Below are 20,947 nucleotides of genomic sequence, written 5' to 3' on the forward strand. Positions count from 1 at the left end.
ACCCTGAATAACGGCGAATGGCGGGTGAGCTCTTTGAAAAGGCTGCGTCTGATTTTTCCGCTCCAGCCTTATTCGGCTGAACCAGTGCCCTATTTCTAGTGATCTCATCGTAGACTTTATGTCAAATCCTGTCTCCCTTTCTAGTGGTACAGAAGACTGGGTCACTTCGTATGCATCACACTAATATTATTCCCGAGGTAAAAGTCTGAGAAATACACTTGCCACCGGTATATGTAATTGAGTAAACACTTTGTGGATCGACTTAAAGGGGGACCGATGCAGCAGGTTATTTTAGATAGTACAGTCAGCGTAGAGGCCACATACAGATTTAAAAAAAAAAAAAAAATTCTTCAGGCATTTGTACAAAGATGTACACTGTACGGCATCGATTCTTGCAAGTCGCAATTATATCTTATATGTTTCGCTGTGAACTTCATAAACGCTGTGTTTGTTACGGACTAGAAGTTTGCACGTTGAATTGTCATCTTTCACAGTGCGGCTTCGCCAAAATTGGAGACGCGAGAGGGCTGGACCAGGATTTTAAGTAGACATCAATCACCATTTGACAAACTATATTACCATTAATAAAACACTATATATACTAAAAGAAACGATTTCTGACATCAGCAACAATTACATAAAACAGAAATTAAGAAGGTAACAACAGCCTTGTACCAAATAACAATTCTTTATAGACAAGTCCATAAACTGGAAACCTTTCGTGTCAAATTGCAACCAAATGTTATTAACATTCAAACTGCAGACTGAATATATATTTTAACAAAGGGCAAGGCTTGGGAGAACAGGAATGGGCGCAAATACGAGTAGGTTGAGAACAATTTTCTTTATCTCTGACAAGACCGTCACAAACTTGCTCCAGTGGGCTGACTCGACATTTAAACCACCTTGAAACTAAAGCGCAAAGGCCCGAATTTTAGAATTTTAGAATCTCCAGCAAGAAACAAAAACAAATTCTGGTGTCGTAGCTAACCTTGAAATCAAATGAGTTAAGAAACAAATTTATTTTTCTCTTTAAGTTCGGTCAAAGTGAACAATGCGGCAGGGATAAATCCCTTCAGCAAGAGGTTTAAGCTGCTCCGTACAGATTATATGCTTTTCCTCTTACAAGATTTGACTGGTAACGCCAAACAAAATAAACAGAACCCAATAGGGCGATGACCTGACAAAATAAGGAAAAATACAGTCAACTGTGGCCAATCGCCGGCCGAGCGGTTCTAGGCGCTTCAGTCCGCAACCACGTGGCTGCTACGGTCGCAAGTTCGAATCCTGCCTTGGGCATGGATGTATGTGATGTCCTTAGGTTAGTTAGGTTTAAGTAGTTCTAAGTTCTAGGGGACTGATGACCTCAGATGTTAAGTCCCATAGTGCTTAGAGCCATTTGAACACTTTTTTTTGTGGGGCCATACCAAGCACGGGGTCCCCAAAAGCCAGTGCCATTACAGTCCCCGGGACTAAAAGAAATGGGGGAGGGGTTTCTGCCACATTACATAAACTACTAAGCCAAAAGAATGAGCAGTCTAAGTCCGGGCCATCACTGCACGCTCAACACTGCCGCAGCTACACCGCTCAGCGAAAAGGCTAAACGTGTAACCTCCTCCTCACTTATCGACCTTAATGACAGTGAAAAATTAAACCGCGTGTACGTAATGGAAATTTGGCAAAAGCAATCGTCACCGAAGTTAATCTGTCGGTAAAGAGGGAGGAAAGGGTTACATCTAAATGAAAGGAAAAATGCAAATGAAACTGGTGGAAATTAATTTTGAAAAGGGGTAAAGTTAATAAAGAAAGTAAATGTGCGGCCGTTACGTTAACAATTAACTAGCGGTAATTAGATATTTGAGATTTGGGGGAAATTACGGTCGCCAGTCCTATGGACAATTACTATAGTAACTGAAAAAGAAAGGTTATTACACATATAATTAGCACAAGAAGCGTGGCAACTGAAGGTTGACACGTGTAGTGTGAAACCTGAAAGTTTGTCAGAAGTAATAAATTTCGCTACACTCTGACTTAATTTAGCAAAACAATTAACAAAACCGGAAAACTGAAAGTTAATTTAGTGGCCGAAATTAATAGTGAGCTTTGTTTCTGAAGCACATCGAAATTCAGTAAAATACGGTTAGTCTTGGGCTACCTCAACAAACATTTCAAAAGCTACTTGATTCTAAGCAATTTAGAAATAAGAGATTTAACTTTGAACTTGAATTAAGTGTTCTGAACAATTAACAATAGTAAAATTTAGTACGTACCAAGCTGAGCTGCGGTCACAGGTAAGCTAAAATACGGTAACAAAACTCGCACTCTTAATTTGTGCTTGTGTAATCCAAATATACACATACATTGTGGGTATCACAAAACACGATGGTAGAATAGAAAGGTAATTCCAGAGGTACTGCCGAACATGAACTAAGAAAACTTAACAGCCAGAAATCCGCAGCTCAGTTCGGCTCCTCTCCGTTTTACACAAGGAAAGAGAGGGGCGGGGCAGTGAGACTCTAACGCTGCCGAAACTATCACGCACACTTGTTAAAGTTTTATCTGCCTCGCTTCCCCTACAGCGACTCCCCCCCCCCCCCCCCCCCCCCCATGAACAGCGCGCTCTATACCGCCGCTGCGAACTCATGTGGACGAGGCGGACAATTAGTGAAAGGAAACGGAGACGACACGACTCACTCGTAATATACACTGAGGTGAAAAAAAGTCATGGGATATCTCTTAATATCGTGTCGGACCTTTCTCGCCCGGCGTAATGCAGCAGCTGTACGTGGCATGGAAGTCCCCAGCAGAAATATTGAACCATGCTGCCTCTATGCCCGTCCACCATTGCGAAAGTGTCGGTGCACTATTTCGTGCATGAACTGACCCTTCAAATTGTTCCATAAATGTTCGATGGTATTCACGTCGGGCGATATGGGTGGCCAAATCTTTTCCTCGAACTGTCCAGAATGTTCTTCAAACCAATCGCAAACAATTGTAGCCCGTTGTTTGGGAACATAAAGTCCGTGAATGCAAATGGTCTCCATGTAGTCTACATCTACATCTACATTTATACTCCGCAAGCCACCCAACGGTGTGTGGCGGAGGGCGCTGTAGGCGATATCGTGCTGTTCGCAAAGGCAGTCGCATCGATCATCTGCTGCCATAGCCCATTAACGCCAGATTTCGCCGTATGTTCCTAACGGATACGTTCGTCGTACGCTCACAGTGAATTCTGCTGTTATTACACGCAGCGTTGCTTGTCTCGTAGCACTGACAACTCTAGCCAGCCGGTGCTGTTCTTGTGAGAGGTAATGCCTGAAATTTGATATTCTCGGCACACTCTTGACATTGTCAATCTCGGAATATTGTATCCCCTAACAGTTTCCAAAATGGAATGTCCCATGAGTCTTGGTCCAACTACAATTCTGCGTTCAAAATCTGTTTACTCCCGTCGTGCGGCTATAATCACGCCGGAAACTTTTTCATATGAATCACCTGTGTACAAAGGACAGCTCCGCCAGCGCACTGCTATTGTATACCTTGTGTACGTGATACTGTCGCCAACTGTATAGGTGCATATCGCTACCCCATGACTGTTATCATCTCAGTGTAAGTTGGGCAGTTTTACAGTGTTCCAGTGACGAGGCTTTAGTAGACTGAGGCACTACTGCTGGATACTGTTTTTGCAGATGATATCGGACATCTACTACATCGAGCCCTGCGAGGCCTTCGTCCAGGCTTTGGTGAAGGTGAGCTCAGCGCCTGTCTACTACTACCATTACGACTACGACGGCTGGGGATACACAGAATACGGTACGTACTGTTTTGTTTTCAACCGACTAATTGCTTGACCTAGTATACATCTTGTTTCTGGAAGAGAAAAGTCATTGACTCTTTCTTTTTATTTTTTTTTAGACACAATCACATAACAAGATTTTAATGGTAACCAATATCACCAGACGTTGCCCAACTTCAGAATCTATAATTATTGTTAACAGTACACAGCTGTCAAATATGTTTTTACTCCTATCAAGCCTTGCAGTTTGTAGTGGTATGGAATATACACACTGAAACACCAAAGAAACTGGTACAGGCATGCGTATTAAAATACAGAGATCTGTAAATATGCAGAATATGGTGCTGCGGTTGACAACCCCCTATGTAGGACAACAAGTGTCTGGAGCAGTTGTTGCTACAATGGCATGTTATCAAGTATTAAGTGAATTTGAACGTGCTGTTATAGTCGGCGCACGAGCGATGGGTAACGATGAAGTGGGGATTTTCACATACGACCATTATCCGAGTGTACCGTGAATATCAGGCTTCCGGGATAATACCAAATCTCCAACATCTCCGCAGCCAGAAAAAGATCCTGCAAGAACGGGACCAGCGACGACTGAAGAGATAGAAGAGCGACCCTTCCGCAAATTTCTGCATATTTCAATGCTAGGCCATCAAAAAGTGTCAGCGTCTGAACCTTTCAACGAAACATCATCGATATGGGCTTTCGGAGCCGTGGGCCCACTCGTATACCATTGATGACTGTACGACACAAAGCTTTACGTCGCGGCTGGGCCCGCCAACACAGACTTTAGACTGTTGATGACTGGAAACATGTTACCTGGTCGGACGAGTCTTGTTTTAAATTGTATCGAGCAGATGGACGTGTACGGATATGGAGACAACCTCATGAATCCATGGACTGTGCGTGTCAGCAGGGCACTGTTGAAGCTGGTAGAGGCTCTGCAATGGTGTGGGGCGTGTGCAGTTGGATTGATATGGGACACCTGATACGTCTAGATACGATTCTGACGACAGGTGACATGCACGTAAACTTCCTGTCTAATCACCTGCGTCCATTCATTATCCATTGTGCATTCCGATGGACTTGGGCAATCCAGCAGGACAAAGCGACACTCCACACGTCCAGAATTGCTACAGAGTGGCTCTAGCAACACTCTTCTCAGTTTAAACATTTCCGCTGGCCACCAAACTCTCCAGAGAGGAACATTATTGAGCATATCTGGGATGCCTTGCGAAGTGCTGTTGAGAAGAGATATCCACCCCCTCGTACTCTTACGGATTTATGGACAGCCCTGCAGGATTCACGATTTCAGTTGCCTCCAGCACTACTTCAGACGTTAGTCGAGTCCATGACAAGTCGTGTTGCGGCACTTTTGAGTTCTACCGTGTGCCTTACACCATATTAGGCAGGTGTACCAAATTCTTTGGTTCTTCAGTGTATGAATACTTACAAATCTTATGTCCTCCAGTAAAACAAAAATTGTAATTTTTTAAGAGTATAAAATTTAAATAAGTAAATAAAGGTATAAATACACGACTAGTAGAACAGAAACTTCGAAAATTTTAAACATTTTTACATTTAACTATATACCTGCTTATGCTTCGAAATGTGCTTGCGGGAACTGAGTGAGGAAGCACAAACGCTATAAGAAATCTTCCTCATGATTCTTGAACATAGCAGCTTGATGACACGTTCTCATCGAAGGCTATTTTTGACATCTAAAGTCTCATTCAAATTATAGAGCAATAACCTGATGAGTACGGTGCTCGGACGGAGATGAAGTTGCTCGCGCACATTAGAACTGTTTATTTTGACCGCTTAAGTTCTCTGAAACGTTGCTAAATGCTAAACGACAAGCAAACATCGCTGAAATTAAAACTGCAGTTCACATACTTGTAGCGATATAGCGTCATATATCTTGGGCCAGTATTGATAAGTGTCGTTGGCACTGAAGCGGCTCCTTTTAAAATATTCATGCAGGGTGTCTTTAAATTCAGATTGCCTGTCAGAGTAAAACGGACTCAGAATTTGTACCTGACACACCAACATTCTGCCATCTTAATTACTCCATTGACGACGCTTATTTAAGATACCCTCCACCAACGGATTGTGAAATAGGGATATTTTCCATCTAAGTGGAGAAGGCTACTACTGATCCAACTACACAAAGATGCACTCCTGTTATGGAACCACTTTAACAGCTGAATGTTTCTTGCTTGTCAATGTACTACGAAGGCTGGAAGGGATGAAACGTCAAACGGGGTCATGGAATCCATCAATCGAAGAAAGAAAATAACAGTCAAGTAAGTGCTCTTTAGCGTAGTACTTTCAGGCCTATTGCTAGATGATGTAGAGCCTTTGGAGAACAATTTGTAAAGTGCGTCGTTCATGCAGCACTCTAGGCGACCTCTGTCATAGTTAAGAGGTTTTGTTATGGTCTCCAGATGAAGGGAAATTGCAGTGGTGGTGAAATGTTTTAGCCATGGCGCTGTCATACGTCTAAGAGTATCTACATGCAAAAGGTTGCATTAAAAAATGTGGCACATTTTATGCTTAATTTATGCACTGATGGAAAAAAATCGCAACACCAAGAAGGAGTTGTGCGAGGTTGGTGGGTGTGTTTCTGCAAGTGAAAGATGATGTGTATTCATATTTCGCACCATTCGTATAAGAGTGTGGCTAGTAGCTCGAAAATGGGTATCCAAATCAGGTTCGCTTTAAATACACGCTGTAACGGTCGTGAGCGTTAGTTACGCTGAGACTGGACGTGGTGAGTTGATGTTAGTCAAGAATGTCCTTAAGGCATCAAAGACGCCTCTATCAACATTTACTGAATTTGCACGCGTTCGGTAATAGGGCTACGAGAAGCTGGCAGAATGTAGCCATTGTATATGATCGCTGGCAGAGGCGGCCACGATAATGTACGGTGGCAAGAAGTCTGGGCTCCGGACGGCCATGTGGCACTACTGACAAGAGAACCTCCCCATCGCACACCCCTCAGATTTAGTTACAAGTTGGCACAGTGGATAGGCCTTGAGAAACTGAACACAGATCAATCGAGAAAACAGGAGGAAATGTGTGGAACTATGGAAAAAAAAGCAAAATATACAAATGAATAGTCCACGCGCAAGATAGGCAACATCAAGGCTAACATGAGGTCAGAAACGCCGTGGTCCCGTGGTTAGCGTGAGCAGCTGCGGATCGAGATCCCTGGTTCAAGTCTTCCCTCGAGTGAAAAGTTTAATTTTTTATTTTCAGACAAGTATTATGTGTCCGTCCGATGCGAGGTAACTGCGCCGTAGTATGGGGACGCTGCACCTAAACAAACATCGAAACACATGACGTCAGTCGACTACAGCGCACGGAAGAGTGCATTCCTGCTAACGAGGCTCCCTGGCTGGTAGTTGACTGTTCGCTACTTTGGACGAGAGTGCATTAAGTAAGTGAGATGTATTCCGTGGGCAATATGAATCCAGCAAAACAAAGACACTAAACTTATTACAGTGAACAGAGACGTCAATGAACGAACGGACACATCATAAATTTGCGAAAATAAAGAAAGTAAACTTTTTACTCGAGGGAAGACTTGAACCAAGGACCTCTCGGTCCGTAGTTGCTCACGCTAACCACAGGACCACCGCGCTCCAGAGCTCACATTATTTTTGATGTTACCTATCTTGCACATGGACTACTCAGTTTGTATATTTTGCTTTTTTTTTTTCATAGTTCCACACAACTTCTTCCTGTTTTCTCGATTGATCTGTGTTCAGTTTTTCAGGGCGTATCCACTGTGCCAATTTATAACTAAATCTGAGGGGGGTGCGATGGGGAGGTTCCCTTGTGAGAGGGAACACTATTGTGTTCGGCGTATGACTCTGACGCGTTGTACTGTTATCTGTCCGCCCACTATAGCTGAATAGTCAGCGCGACAGAATGTCAATCAAGGGCCCGGGTTCGATTACCAGGTGGGTCGGAGAGTTTCTCCGCTCAGGGACTGGGTGTTGTGTTGTCCTCATCATCATCATTTCATCCCTATCGATGCGCAAGCCGCCAAAGTGGCGTCAAATCGAAAGACTTGCACCAGGCAAACAATCTACCCGACGGGAGGCCCTAGTCACACGACATTTATTTATTTTACTGTTATCTGCAGAATCAATTTTAGCAGCAGTTGCCACGACAGTGACATAACGAACTGTTACAAATAGGTTACTTTTAGGCAGCTCCGGGCCAGAGGCCCTGCAGCCCCCATTCCACTGACCCCAAATCACCGCCTTCTGCGACTTCAGTGAAGTGAACCGAGAGCTGTTTGGGGGCAGGGTGGAGGTCTATTGTGTTTTCTGTAGAAAGCTGGTTCTGTCTCGGTGCCGGTGCTGGTTGAGTATGAGTTCGAGAGACGACAGTTGAGGGCTCGCCACCAACCTGTCTGCGTGCTAGATACACTGGACCTACACCTGGAGTTATGGTCTGGGGTGGGATTTCGTATGACAGCAGGGGCTCCTTCGTGGTTATGCCACTCACACTGACTGCGAATTAGTACGTAAGTCTGGTGTTTCGACCTGTTGTGCTGCCAATCATCGACAGAATTCCAGATATTTTTTCCGACTGAATAACGCTCGCCCACATACCGCTGTTGTAACCAAACATCTTCTACAGTGTGTCATTCGCCGGTTATTAATGTACAAGCATTTCACATTTGTAATGGCTTATTGCGGGCTTACATTAACCTATGTTGCGATTTTTTCCGTCAATGTATGTTGGTTTATCATGTTCCTGAAGAATTTCCACAAATATACAACTGACTTGTGAGTTTTCAGATATCCCATATCATTAATCACTCGTCAATAAATGTACCGGGTGATCAAAAAGTCAGTATACATTTGAAAACTTAATAAACCACGGAATAATGTAGATAGAGAGGTAAAAACTGGCACACATGCTTGGAATGACATGGGGTTCTATTAGAGCAAAAAAAAAAAAAACCATATTGCTAGAGGCGTGAAATATCTCTTGCGCGCGTCGTTTGGTGATGATCGTGTGCTCAGCCGCTACTTTCGTCATGCTCGGCCTGCCAGGTCCCCATACCTCAGTCCGTGCGATAATTGGCTTTGGGGTTACCTGAAGTCGCAAGTGTATCGTGATCGACCGACATCTCTAGGGATGCTGAAAGGCAACATTCGACGCCAATGCCTCACCATAACTCCGGACATGCTTTACAGTGCTGTTCACAACATTATTCCTCGATTACAGCTATTGTTGAGGAATGATGGTGGACATATTGAGCATTTACTGTAAAGAACATCTTTGCTTTGTCTTACTTTGTTATGCTAATTATTGCTATTCTGATCAGATGAAGCACCATCTGTCGGACATTTTTTGAACGTTTGTTTTTTTTTTGGTTCTAGTAAAACTCCATGTCATTCCAAGCATGTGTGTCAATTTGTACCTCTCTATCTACATTATTCCGTGATTTATTCAGTTTTCAAACTTATACTGACTTTTACTTCACCTGGTATTTCGGAAATAAATAAATGAGACTGAAAACTGAAGTTAACAGAAAAGATATATGCGTGTTTATATACTATCTTTCTGTAAGCTGCTAACTTGTCTTGTGTTTCAGGTGCACCTCACTGCATTGAAATTTATTACCTGTTCAACGCCAACTACACTGGCCCCAGCTGGGACATCAAGACGAAGGACGGCAGGACGAGGCAGCTGGTGGTGAAACTCTGGACAAACTTCGCAAAATTTGGGTACTGAACTTTCTTCATAGCGAAAATTTTCGAAAGGAGTAATAAACTTTCTTACGTACGGTGAACATTAATAAAACCGACGACCTGCAGGGGCGGATTCCTGACTGTAAATGGAGCAAATAACGTCTTATGAACTTGTCTCTGGAAGTGGACGGTGTGCGTGCAACGACAACAAATCGTCTCGGAACAAAGTACAGAGCCACATCGCACCCACGTGACAACAGATGTTCAAAGTGGCCTCCATGGGATTGCAGGTAATAGGGATAGTAGCCGTTGTCATGCAGGACGGACATAATCGTAATCTGGCTTACATCATGTTGGCATAACACTCGCCTGGTACGTGTACTAGGGTTCGTGTCCATATCCTGTAGAATCCGGTCCTCCAAATCTGGCTTACACGCAGTCCGGGTCCTCCCTGCACGTTAGTCTGTCTGAGAGGACCCATGATGACACAAATCCCAAAAACACTCGAAATGTTGTGTGACGTAGTTGGCATCTGTGAGGGTACTTGTTTTATTATAGCCGTGCTACCTCTCGACCGTTTCCATCTGCTCGGCCATACACAAACGCCGGAACATTCTGCTGCTTACATACGCTGCGTCAATCACACAGCCTGTAACACACGGCAGGTGGTCAGAGGAACTGTCGTTCCTCAGCTCCATCTACCGTGGCAACGATGCATTTCCGGACATATGTTCGTAGGACTTTTTTTCCTCCATCTGTAGTCAGGAATACTTCCCTGCAGTTTGTCGGATTTTATTGATATTCACGCCTTCCTAATCCCAGAACAAGCTTCTCCTTGGAGTGCGATTTGATTTGTGTGGCCGAGAATTCTCATATTTAGTATAGGATCAAGGCTACCATCTCTTGGTTCAGTCGAACATAATAAAATGTACAGATGGCGAATATTAAGTCCACTGATAAACTTGCAGAAATTTTTGAAGATCCTATGCTGAATGGTTTGGTGTGTAGTGTACAAAAAATACATAACGGATATAATCAGAAGCTCCATGGGCTGTTCATGAATGAAGCTGTTGTGTATATAGGAGTCGTAAAGTTAGAAAATTGTAGCGAAATACTGGGCGATCTGCTTTTAACTCTCTACATAGGCAACGACACGTGTTGTGATGGAAAGACTTGCCATTGTTTGTTAACACGTTTGGCGATCTGTCACTGGAAACAACCATTTAAAACGCAACGACCAAACAGATTTAGCTGTACAGACAGACAAAAAGACGAGATTCATTGAAACACTCCTAAGGAAATGTAAGTCACCCACGAAAAAAGTAGCTAACGAAATCGTAGTTCGACCAGTTCTTGGCTACTGCTGGGCAGTCTGTGACCTTACCAGACAGCATCGATTGAGGAACAGAGAAGATCGAAAGGAGAGCAGAGCATTTTGACAATGTTTAGTAAATAAATTAGTCTCATGAAAATGGTTATCCATTTTTACAGGGGAGCAGATCAGATTCAACGACGGTCAAGCGAGAAAGTGGAATGGTTCAAAATGGCTCTGAGCACTATGGGACTCAACTCCTGTGGTCATAAGTCCCCTAGAACTTAGAACTACTTAAACCTAACTAATCTAAGGACATCACACACATCCATGCCCGAGGCAGGATTCGAACCTGCGACCGTAGCGGTCGTGTGGTTCCAGACTGTAGCGCCTTTAACCGCTCGGCCACTCCGGCCGGCGAGAAAGTGGATTTTGGCGCTTTTGAACAACTGTGTACAAACATTACGTGTGATTATATTCTTGATGTGCTATCTGCGCAAAATATTCGAACGAATATTACTCAATCATTTGATGCCTGGTGTAGACCTAGTTCTAATACGAGGAGAAGCAGGTTTCAGACGAGTAAAGAGCTACATATCACAGGTCGTCAATTTCACGCAATTTACTGAGGAAGCTTTTAAACCCACTAAATTACAGAACTAGCTTTTATTGGCGTGACGGCTGCTTATGGCACCGTGAATCACCGGGTATTGCCATCAACGATCTATGGGATAACGAAGGATTATGGTTTTACCATAGTTAATGAAAGTTCACTCCATGAGATTTCCATTTCAAAGAAATGACTTGTCATAAATGGTTCAAATGGCTCTTAGCACTATGGGACTTAAAATCTGGGGTCATCAGTCCCCGAGAACTTAGAACTACTTAAACCTAACTAACCTAAGGACATCACACACATCCATGCCCGAGGCAGGATTCGAACCTACGACCGTAGCGGTCGCGCGGTTCCAGAATGAAGCGCCTAGAACCGCTCGGCTACAATGGACGGCGACTTGTCATAAGGAAGAGATTTTTACCAATATTAACATCTATACCACAGATCAACCACTTTCGGCGAACGCAAGGAATTTCTTTCATGTCAGTGATATGGCATTAATGCGTTAAGGGAAATCTTTTGCAGAAGTTGAAGGGCACCTGAAAGATGGATTCAGACAGTTGTCTCTTTCTCTATCAGCTTCGTACAAACCCAGCTAAAACCCAAGCATATAGGTTTTATATATAGGTTTTATCATAAGCACAATGAGGCATGTTGGGAACGTAACATCATACGCCAATGGATACAATTAGTACGCATCTGGGCGTCATTTCTGGAACGTACTCTGACGTACAAATAGCACTGCGAGAATACGAGAATGAAGGACGAACCCAGAAATAATATCCTTCATAAGCTTACTGGTAGCACTTTGAGATCTCGCCCTCAAGCTCTGAGAACGATGGCATAACAACATGTTACAGTGGTGCAGACAATGTGTGCCCCTTGTGCTACAAATGAACCCAAACTTAGTTAACAATGCACTCACCGAAGCGCGTGGGCTTGTTACAGGTTGTATGAAATCTACAGCACTTGTAAAAATCTACCATTTGGTGGAGATGGCTCCACCAGATATTCGTTACGAAGTAGCTGTCAACGCGGAGAGAACAAATTAAGCTCATCAATAAAACCATCCATTACATGGCACTTTCCGGCAGCCCCAATGATGAGGTCCTAAAGAAGTTTCCTTAAGACCACTTGAGTCTTTCAAAGATGAGCAGCTATAGCTGGGAAACACTTGTGGGTTTCTCGACTTGAGAGTAACTCTACCTGGCCAACTCCTTCGGATATCGTCCTACCTAGACAGAACAGAGTTTGATTGTGTGGAGGTCACCCAAGTGTCTTCGTTCTGGACATAGGAAGATGGAGGAATAATTTCCAGAAATGACACTTCCCTGTGGATACTATCAACTGTGAGTGTTGAGAAGCGTTGACGATAGAGCGCCTACTAGATTTTATATAGTATTTATTTCTGACTCGAATAAATAATAAATAATAATGACATGTGTTAGAAGGGAGGGACTGTACATCACAGAGATGTTTGCTATTAAAATTCCAAGAGCGTAGATTCCGAAAATATTATCATATGTTGCCCCTTACATCTCAGGAAGCCACATGACTTGAAACACTTTTTTTTTGTCGGTCGATTTCGGTTGAAGAAACGCAGAATTCGTTGTGAGACATCATGGAATATTCGCGATTGAGCCCCTGTAGTTTCAATAAGTTCCGACAGGTGGCGGAGCTGTACGTAGCCTTCAAAATGGCGTCTGTGACAGAGGTGCGTTCCAAGCACAGAACTGCCATTGGGTTTCTTTTGGAAGGAAACCACAGCCTCACAGATATTCATACGCGCATGCAGAATGCACACACAGACCTGGAAGTGAACAAAAGCACGGCGAGTCGTTGAGAGATGCATCTGTCATCATAGCAACAAGGTCGTGGAAACCTTTTCGATCTCCAGCGTACCAGCTGGCCGCACACAGCTGTGAAGCCCGCAGTGTTGCAATGTGTGTACACTCCCATTCCAGCTGATCGACGAATCACAATCAAACAATTCGCTGCACAAATGGAAGTCTGTGTTGGTAACGCTCAAACACTCGTCCACCTGTTGGGGTACTCAAAGGTGTGTAGCCGGATCTAGCACCTTCCGACTTCCATCTGTTTGACCCAATGAACGATGCACTCCGCAGGAAGCAGTACATGGAAAATGAGGAGGTTGCTGATACAGCAAGCCTTTGACCAGGAGAGTGGGGGCATACAGGCCCTCCCAGTAGAGTAACGATTGCCATCGCATTCAACAGAGATTGTGTTGAAAAATAGCGTTTTGTAGCCAAAAGAGTGGGGAATTAGATGATGTATTGAAATCCCGAATAGAATTAACCTGATTGAGAAAAAAAAGTGTTTCATTACTTACTGAACGCCACTCTACATCATTTGATGAAACTTGGGTTCTGTTCCCTAGTCTGGGACCCATACCATGTAGGATTAATAAAAAGTAGAGAAGATTTAGAGAAGAGTAGGGCAAAAAGACAGTAAAATATAATGACATTATAAACAGCATAATGTATTTTACTGTTGACGACAGTGACGCAGGACGGTTTTTCTTTCACAGGACGTCACTGTAAGGGCGTTGCCATGTGGTACGTTATAAATAACTTTGTGATACCTGAACATTATCGGATGTTTGAAATGGAAACGAAGTCCCATGCTCTTGACAGAGCTTAGGGGAACGACGCGGGAGTCCCACACCGACGTACTAGGCAAGGTCCTAATGGAGGTGGTTTACCGTTGCCTTCCTCCAACCGTAATAGGGATGAATTATGGTGATGAAGACGACACAACAACACCCAGTCATCTCTGGGCAGGTGAAAATCGCTGATTCCGCTGGGAATCGAACCCAGGACTCCGTGCTCGGGAAGCGAGAACGCTACCGCGAGACCACGACCTGCAGACTATCGGATATTAGAAACAGATATTTAATAAAGAATTATTTTATCAGCAGCCCTTGGCTATTCTGAGGTAAATATTTTTTTCAAATACTTACGAGCTCTGGGACAGCACCTGCTGAAAACTGTTGTCCTTCATTGTTTCAGACGACCTTCCACGCTTGGATTCCCGACACTCTGGATGCCATACACGCGTTGGATGCACAACTACCTCCACATGGGCAGCAGATTCTCCTTAAAGCTTGACCCGGCAAAGGAGCGTATGGATTTCTGGAGAAAAAATATTCCTTTTTAACAACCTGCCGTCAGTGACAATTTGTGGTTCTGTACAGCAATTATTGTTGTTTAAATCGCACTCTTCATCATTACGAATATTTTGGTAACTGAATACAGAACAAAATATGAATAAAATATACCATTCTGAGTGAATTTTCAGCGTATTCTTTCCAATTGTCTGCCAGAAAAACTGTCAGATTTGTAGTAGTTCTTTTTTCAATATTGAAAGTACATTAAAATTTCACAAACTTGAGACTCTGTTCAAGACTCTTAATGTGAAAAAACTCCAGTTTCTAGAAATGCAAGAAGAAACATTCTCCCTATTTCTGTGAAGAATATGCTGAGTTGTTTTGATGAGACGGTACAAGTTTGTCATCGCTGTCACTCAGTTTCACCGATATCTGGTACACATTCAGTGTTTACTCCTGTAAGGTAAAAACTTGTTTAGTTTTACGAAAGGAAAAAGAGTATGGTCTACTCACAACTTCCACCATGCACCGCGTCCGTCGTAGTATTCAGCCAAACCATGCGATCAGTAGCTCAAATGAAAGTTTGTAAGTCCTGCGATGGGTTGTGTTAAGAGCTTCTTGGTTCTCCAGAGTCTGGGATACCACTCATACACTACTTCTAAAATACACTTCAGAATACCATTCACGTATATTCTTTGAAAAATACTGTGCTAAGATAATACTTGGTTTGCTTGCTCATACAGAAGGGGGAACTGGATTCAAATATATGCTGTTATACGTAACAGTTTAGTACCTCAAAAAGGGTAGCAGTTGCAACATATAGCTGACACTGTTTGTTCTGGAGGTACATGTGTATAAGTAATTACACTGATGATAACTATATAATAGACAAAATCTAGATCTGCTTCAATAAATGACGGATTCTGCGACTGATTGCTGTCCTTTAAACTTGAATATTTGGTCAATGCACACACAAGGAAACTCCTTGCCGAAAGAAGTTACCAATATCTAACGTAAGACTTCTGTTGAGAAACAAGTTTCTACGAATGTGCGTCTGGAGCACTGTAGTGTTTGAAAGTGAATCGTGGACTTAAGAAAACTGGAAAATAAGAACATAAAGCCTTTTTAATACATTGTTAACGTACTGGCGATTCTTACAATCTGCTCCCCACCACTTAGAAAGCGAGGATCGCTTTGAGTGTGTACAGAAGTGTTAATGTTCTGGCCCTGCCAGGTAGGGAGAATGAATTGCGGTACTGATTAGACAATCAGAAGAATAGTTATCTGCGGATTCCTGAAAGACTTTCTCTACCAAGGAATTTAATTTAACGCGAGTAGGTAACCTACTTTTAGGACAAATAACCTGTTACCTACACTGTTATACTGTTTTTGTTATCAGGCTGTTTACAAAATGATTCAGAATTGAAATGGTTTACTGATAATTTAACTGACGAAAGGACACACGAATCCTGATGCAAGTATTAGATAGTTATACACTAAAACGCCAAAGAAACTGGTATAGGCACGTGTATTCAAATACAGAGAGATGTAAACAGGCAGAATACGGCGCTGCGGTCGGCACCACCTATATAACAAGTATGAAGTATATAACAAGTATATAACAAGTATGAAGATGACCATGCAGCTCTCTTAGAATGAAATGATAATCAAATCAAGATCCTAAGCTGTCGACAGGCGTTGATGCACATCAACGGGAACAGTTGAAAATATGTGCCGCGACCAAGATGCGAACTCGGGTTCTCCTGCTTACAGGGCAGACGCTCGATCCATCTGAGCCACCAAGGCCACAGAGAAGAGTGCGACTGCAGGAATTTATCCCTTGCACGCTCCCCATGAGACCCACATTCCCAACTTAATGTCCACACAATACATTCGTAGTGCCCCTGCCCATTACACTCATTACTCGCGGCAGACAATCTTACCGACTCTTGTAAGAGTTCTGGCAATGCATGTGCACCCAGGACAGAAGAATATCAATGGCCGGTTAGCCTTAACTATATGAAGATGGTATCTGTTCCTTCGGACATGTCCGAAAGAACAGATACCATCGGTGATCATGCAGCTCTCTGAGAATGAAATGATAATTAAATCAAGACCCTAAGCTGTCGACATGTGTTGATATACATCAACGGGGACAGTTGAAAATGTGTGCCCCGACCGGGCGCTTAGGGTCTTGATTTAATTATCATTTTAAGATAACAAGTGTCTGGCGCGGTTGTTAGATGGGTTACTGCTGCTACAATGGCAGGTTATCAAGATCTAAGTGAGTTTGAACGTGCTGTTATAGTCGGCGCACGAGAGATGGGACACAGCGTCTCCGAGGTAGCGATGAAGTGGGGATTTTCTCGTACGACCATTTTACGAGTGTACCGTGAATATCAGGAATCCGCTAAAACATCACATCTCCGACCGGAAAAAGATCATGCAAGAACAGGACCAACGACGACCGAAGAGAATCGTTCAACCTGACAGAAATGACACCCTTTCGCAAATAGCTGCAGATTCAGTGCTGGGCCATCAACAAGTGTCAGCGTGCGAACCATTCAACGAAACATCATCGATGTAGGCTTTCGGAGCAGAAGGCCTACTTCTTTACCCTTGTTGACTGCACGACACAAAGCTTTACATCTCCGCTGGGCCCGTCAACACCGACATTGGACTCTTGATGCCTGGAGGCATGTTGCCTGGTCGGACGAGTCTCGTTTCAAATTGTATCGAGCGGAAGGGTGCGTAAAGGTATGGAGACAACCTCAAGAATCGGTGGACCTTGCATGTCACCTGGTGGAGGCTCTGTAATGGTGTGGGGCGTGTGCAGCTGGAGTGATATGGAACCCCTGACACGTCTAGAAACGACTCTGACAGGTGTCTGATCCCCTGCGTTCATCCTTGTCCATTGTGCATTCCGACGGACTTGAGCAGTTCCAGCAGGACCATGCGACATACCACACGTCCAGAATTGCTACAGAGTGGCTCCAGCAACACTCTTCTGAGTTTAAACACTTCCGCTGGCCACCAAACTCCCCAGACAGGAACATTATTGAACATATCTGGGATGCCATGAAACGCGCTGTTCAGAAGGTATCTCCGCCCCCTTGCAGTCTTACGGGTTTATGGAAAGCCCTGCAGGATTCATGGTGTCAGTTCCTCCCAGCACTACTTCAGAGATTAGTCGAGTCCATGCCACTTCATACTGTGGAACTTCTGTGTGCTCGCTGGGGCCTTACTCGATATTAGACAGGTGTACCAGTTTCTTTGGCTCTTCAGTGTAGACGACAACGCTGTGTTACGCGATAGGTTAAAACAAAGAAGTAAGATAGAAGAAACTCTGCAGAATTGTTTTTCTGCATTTTGTTATACTCAAACAACGTCAATTAATGTAGTTGGACAACTGACGCTCAACATTACGATCTTACATGGCTAAAAATAACACGAAGGAGGGCTTAGTGTAATACTCCAAATCAAACACTGAACTGGACGAGGAGGCACGCTTGTGACAGTATCGTTATCGTATTTGACGTACTTCCTGCGCGACTGCAGTGCATCATTTACCTTTGCTGCATGGTGTGTCGGATGTGCAGGACGTCAGACGGCTGCATCTGTTCCATGCTGCCTGTCAACCCATAAAACTGCTTGTTCTGGACTGAAGTGTCAGTTGTATTCTCTTACCGAGTTCTCCCGTGAAGCAGAAGACTGTGTGACCCTAGTATGTCTATAACGGCTGTGTACACGCACCTGGTTGGTGGGATGACATACACAATGGTGCCCGTGAAGTTCTCGCAAGAACGTATTAACTAAGAGGACTCTTCTCGATCGCTCCACTTGTAGAATATACGAGACTCTCTGCATGTTTAACGCTGATCTACTTAGAGTCCATTTCGATCAAAGTGACCACAGAAGAAATCTCTCGCCACACCCCACGGAGAGTTAAGCACCCCATGTGTCAACACAAAGTTTCGGAGAAAGATCCTTTTTTTGTCTGTAAATTATATATATCGATCTACATCTCCTCTCCCTGCGAAGAACATTGGCTCCCTCCGACACTGGAGTCTACCAACCAAACTGCTGTGCACAGAAATTATTTCTCTCAGTTTCCTCTGCCTGTGAAGTACATTGACTCCCTCCGAAACCGGAGTCTACCAACCAAACTGCTGTGAAAAAAGGAATTATTTCTCTCACCCTCAAAACATTACTTTCAGTCGTCCTATTCGCTAACTCCACCTCTGTAGGGAAATGACGTAAAGGGTGCAGTTTCCCTTCCCTAAGTAGATATCACGAATGCTCACGTGAGTTCCGCTTGCTATTTTAACTACATATTTCCTTCTCTGTCCCTGAAAATGCAGCCCATTCAATTAGTGTGAACTGCACAGTCGCCTTTCCCTTGGGACACCTGAGGAAGTAAATGCACTACTGGCCACCTGTGGCGAAATAAATTAGGCGAATCTGTCGAGACCCACACTGCGTCCCTTGCGGCCGTGATATTTATGACCCATCCCTATCCTTCAACACGGGTTTGCGAAGTGGCTTTTAAAGAAAAGTCTTGTGTCGGGGATCGTCGCCTACCCTCCGTTGCAGATCTGCCTTGCTACCGAAATGTATGTACATCCAAATGGGAAAAGGGATTACTTACTAATGTATTCCTGTCAGACATGTACACTTTCATTGTAATTTCATACGCAAATTAAGACTTTTACGCCCAAAGTATGGGATTTGACATATCATTCGAATCATCTCGTGGAGGAGATAGCCGTAGAAGACGGTAAACTGCACTATCACTTTATCTGTTGCCCATGGAAGGTGCTAGAAATGGACTGCCACCTTGCAAGTGTCACAGAAGAATGTTGGCCGTTAAGTAGATTGGATAGGTAATAACTGGATTCTCCATAGAATCGCCGCGGAAATGAAGACATGGAAAATAATAACTGCAAGAAGGGATAGCATGACAGCTTCATGTCTCTTACAAGGCAAAAAAAGTTTCTTTCTTGTCAGTGGCTGGGTGATAAAAGTTCTCCAGAAATCGGCGCCAACTGAAAATCCTCTAAAGTGCAGGTAATAATTAAATGCCGTATCAATAAAAATCATCACATCAGTTAAATAACTCATCAAAGTAATTTTATTTTTCCAAGTACAGAAATGGCACGTTGACCATCATTTTTGCGTCCATGCAGTGACACACTCAGAGCAGAAGCGATTCTCCAGTTGTTTTTCAAAATGGTTTTGATCGAGAATAGTTTACAATCCTTACAGGATGTCCACAACAAAACTAGGAAAACAAGACCTCTTTCACGGTCTAGTAATCAGCTTCACTTGCTGGTTAATAGAAAGTCCAGAGATTGAGTCCCGATGACCACCTCTGATTTTCTTGTGGTATATATGGTCTGGAAAGATGTCCACTCACCTCATGAGCCCAAACGAGAAGTTAGTGGCGAAATAAGCAGCGAAATTGGTACGCAAGCTGCCAAAGGGTCATGAAATGGAAAAGATTCCACTAGACTGGTAGTGAACATATTACACGTTCAAATGGTTCAAATGGCTCTAAGCACTATGGGACTTAACATGTGAGGTCATCCGTCCCCTAGACTACTTAAACCTTACTAACCTAAGGACATCACACACGTCCATGTCCGAGGCAGGATTCGAACCTGCGACCGTAGCAGCAGCGAGGTTCCAGACTGAAGCGCCTAGAACCACTCGGCCACAGCGGCCGGCCTTGTTACACGTACCTAGCCTGATTCCCTTACATCCTTCTTCTCTCTACCTCTACCCCCCATCCCCACTCACTGGTAGAGATATCACAGTAGAACAGGTGTCACGATATCAGGTAATAACTTCCATGGTGCTAGATGGAACAAAACTTCCATGATGGAAGAGGGAGCAAAACTGCAGGGAAAAATAGACATTAGCATATATACTACAGAAAACTGAAGACATTGAGTTCAAATGGTTCAAATGGCTCTGAGCACTATGGGACTTAACATCTGAGGTCATCAGTCCCCTAGAACTTAGAACTACTTAAACCTAACTAACCTAAGGACATCACACACATCCATGCCCGAGGCAGGATTCGAACCTGCGACCATAGCAGTCGCGTGGTTCCGGACTGCGCGCCTAGAACCGCTAGACCACCGCGGCCGGCGACATTGAGTATAGCGATTGTTGTGTCTTGAAGGACGTTGACCTCAAAAAGCTTTATTAAATATTTCTTAATTTCCTTTACAGTGGTTACAGCCTTAAATTTAATACAGTACTTGTTTTAAAATTGATGAGTGCCAGTCATACTTTCGGAAATTCTACTGAATTACAGAATTCATGGAAGTCTTTTAAACGCAGTTTTACCAGTTCATTCTTACTAAGT

General features: G+C 43.6%; 1 protein-coding gene across 1 annotated transcript in view; it reads left to right on the forward strand.

Moving 5' to 3' along the window:
• LOC124777148 (esterase B1-like) overlaps positions 1–9,562 on the forward strand; it is a 125,372-nt gene extending 115,810 nt beyond the window's left edge. Inside the window, exons 8-9 of the mRNA XM_047252451.1 lie at positions 3,690–3,813; positions 9,423–9,562. Of these exons, the coding sequence (XP_047108407.1) occupies positions 3,690–3,813; positions 9,423–9,562 (264 nt within the window). The remainder of the gene's footprint in view (positions 1–3,689; positions 3,814–9,422) is intronic.
• The last annotated feature ends 11,385 nt before the right edge of the window (positions 9,563–20,947 follow it).

This window comes from Schistocerca piceifrons, chromosome 1 (genome assembly GCF_021461385.2).
Source record: "Schistocerca piceifrons isolate TAMUIC-IGC-003096 chromosome 1, iqSchPice1.1, whole genome shotgun sequence".
NCBI lineage: Eukaryota > Metazoa > Arthropoda > Insecta > Orthoptera > Acrididae > Schistocerca > Schistocerca piceifrons.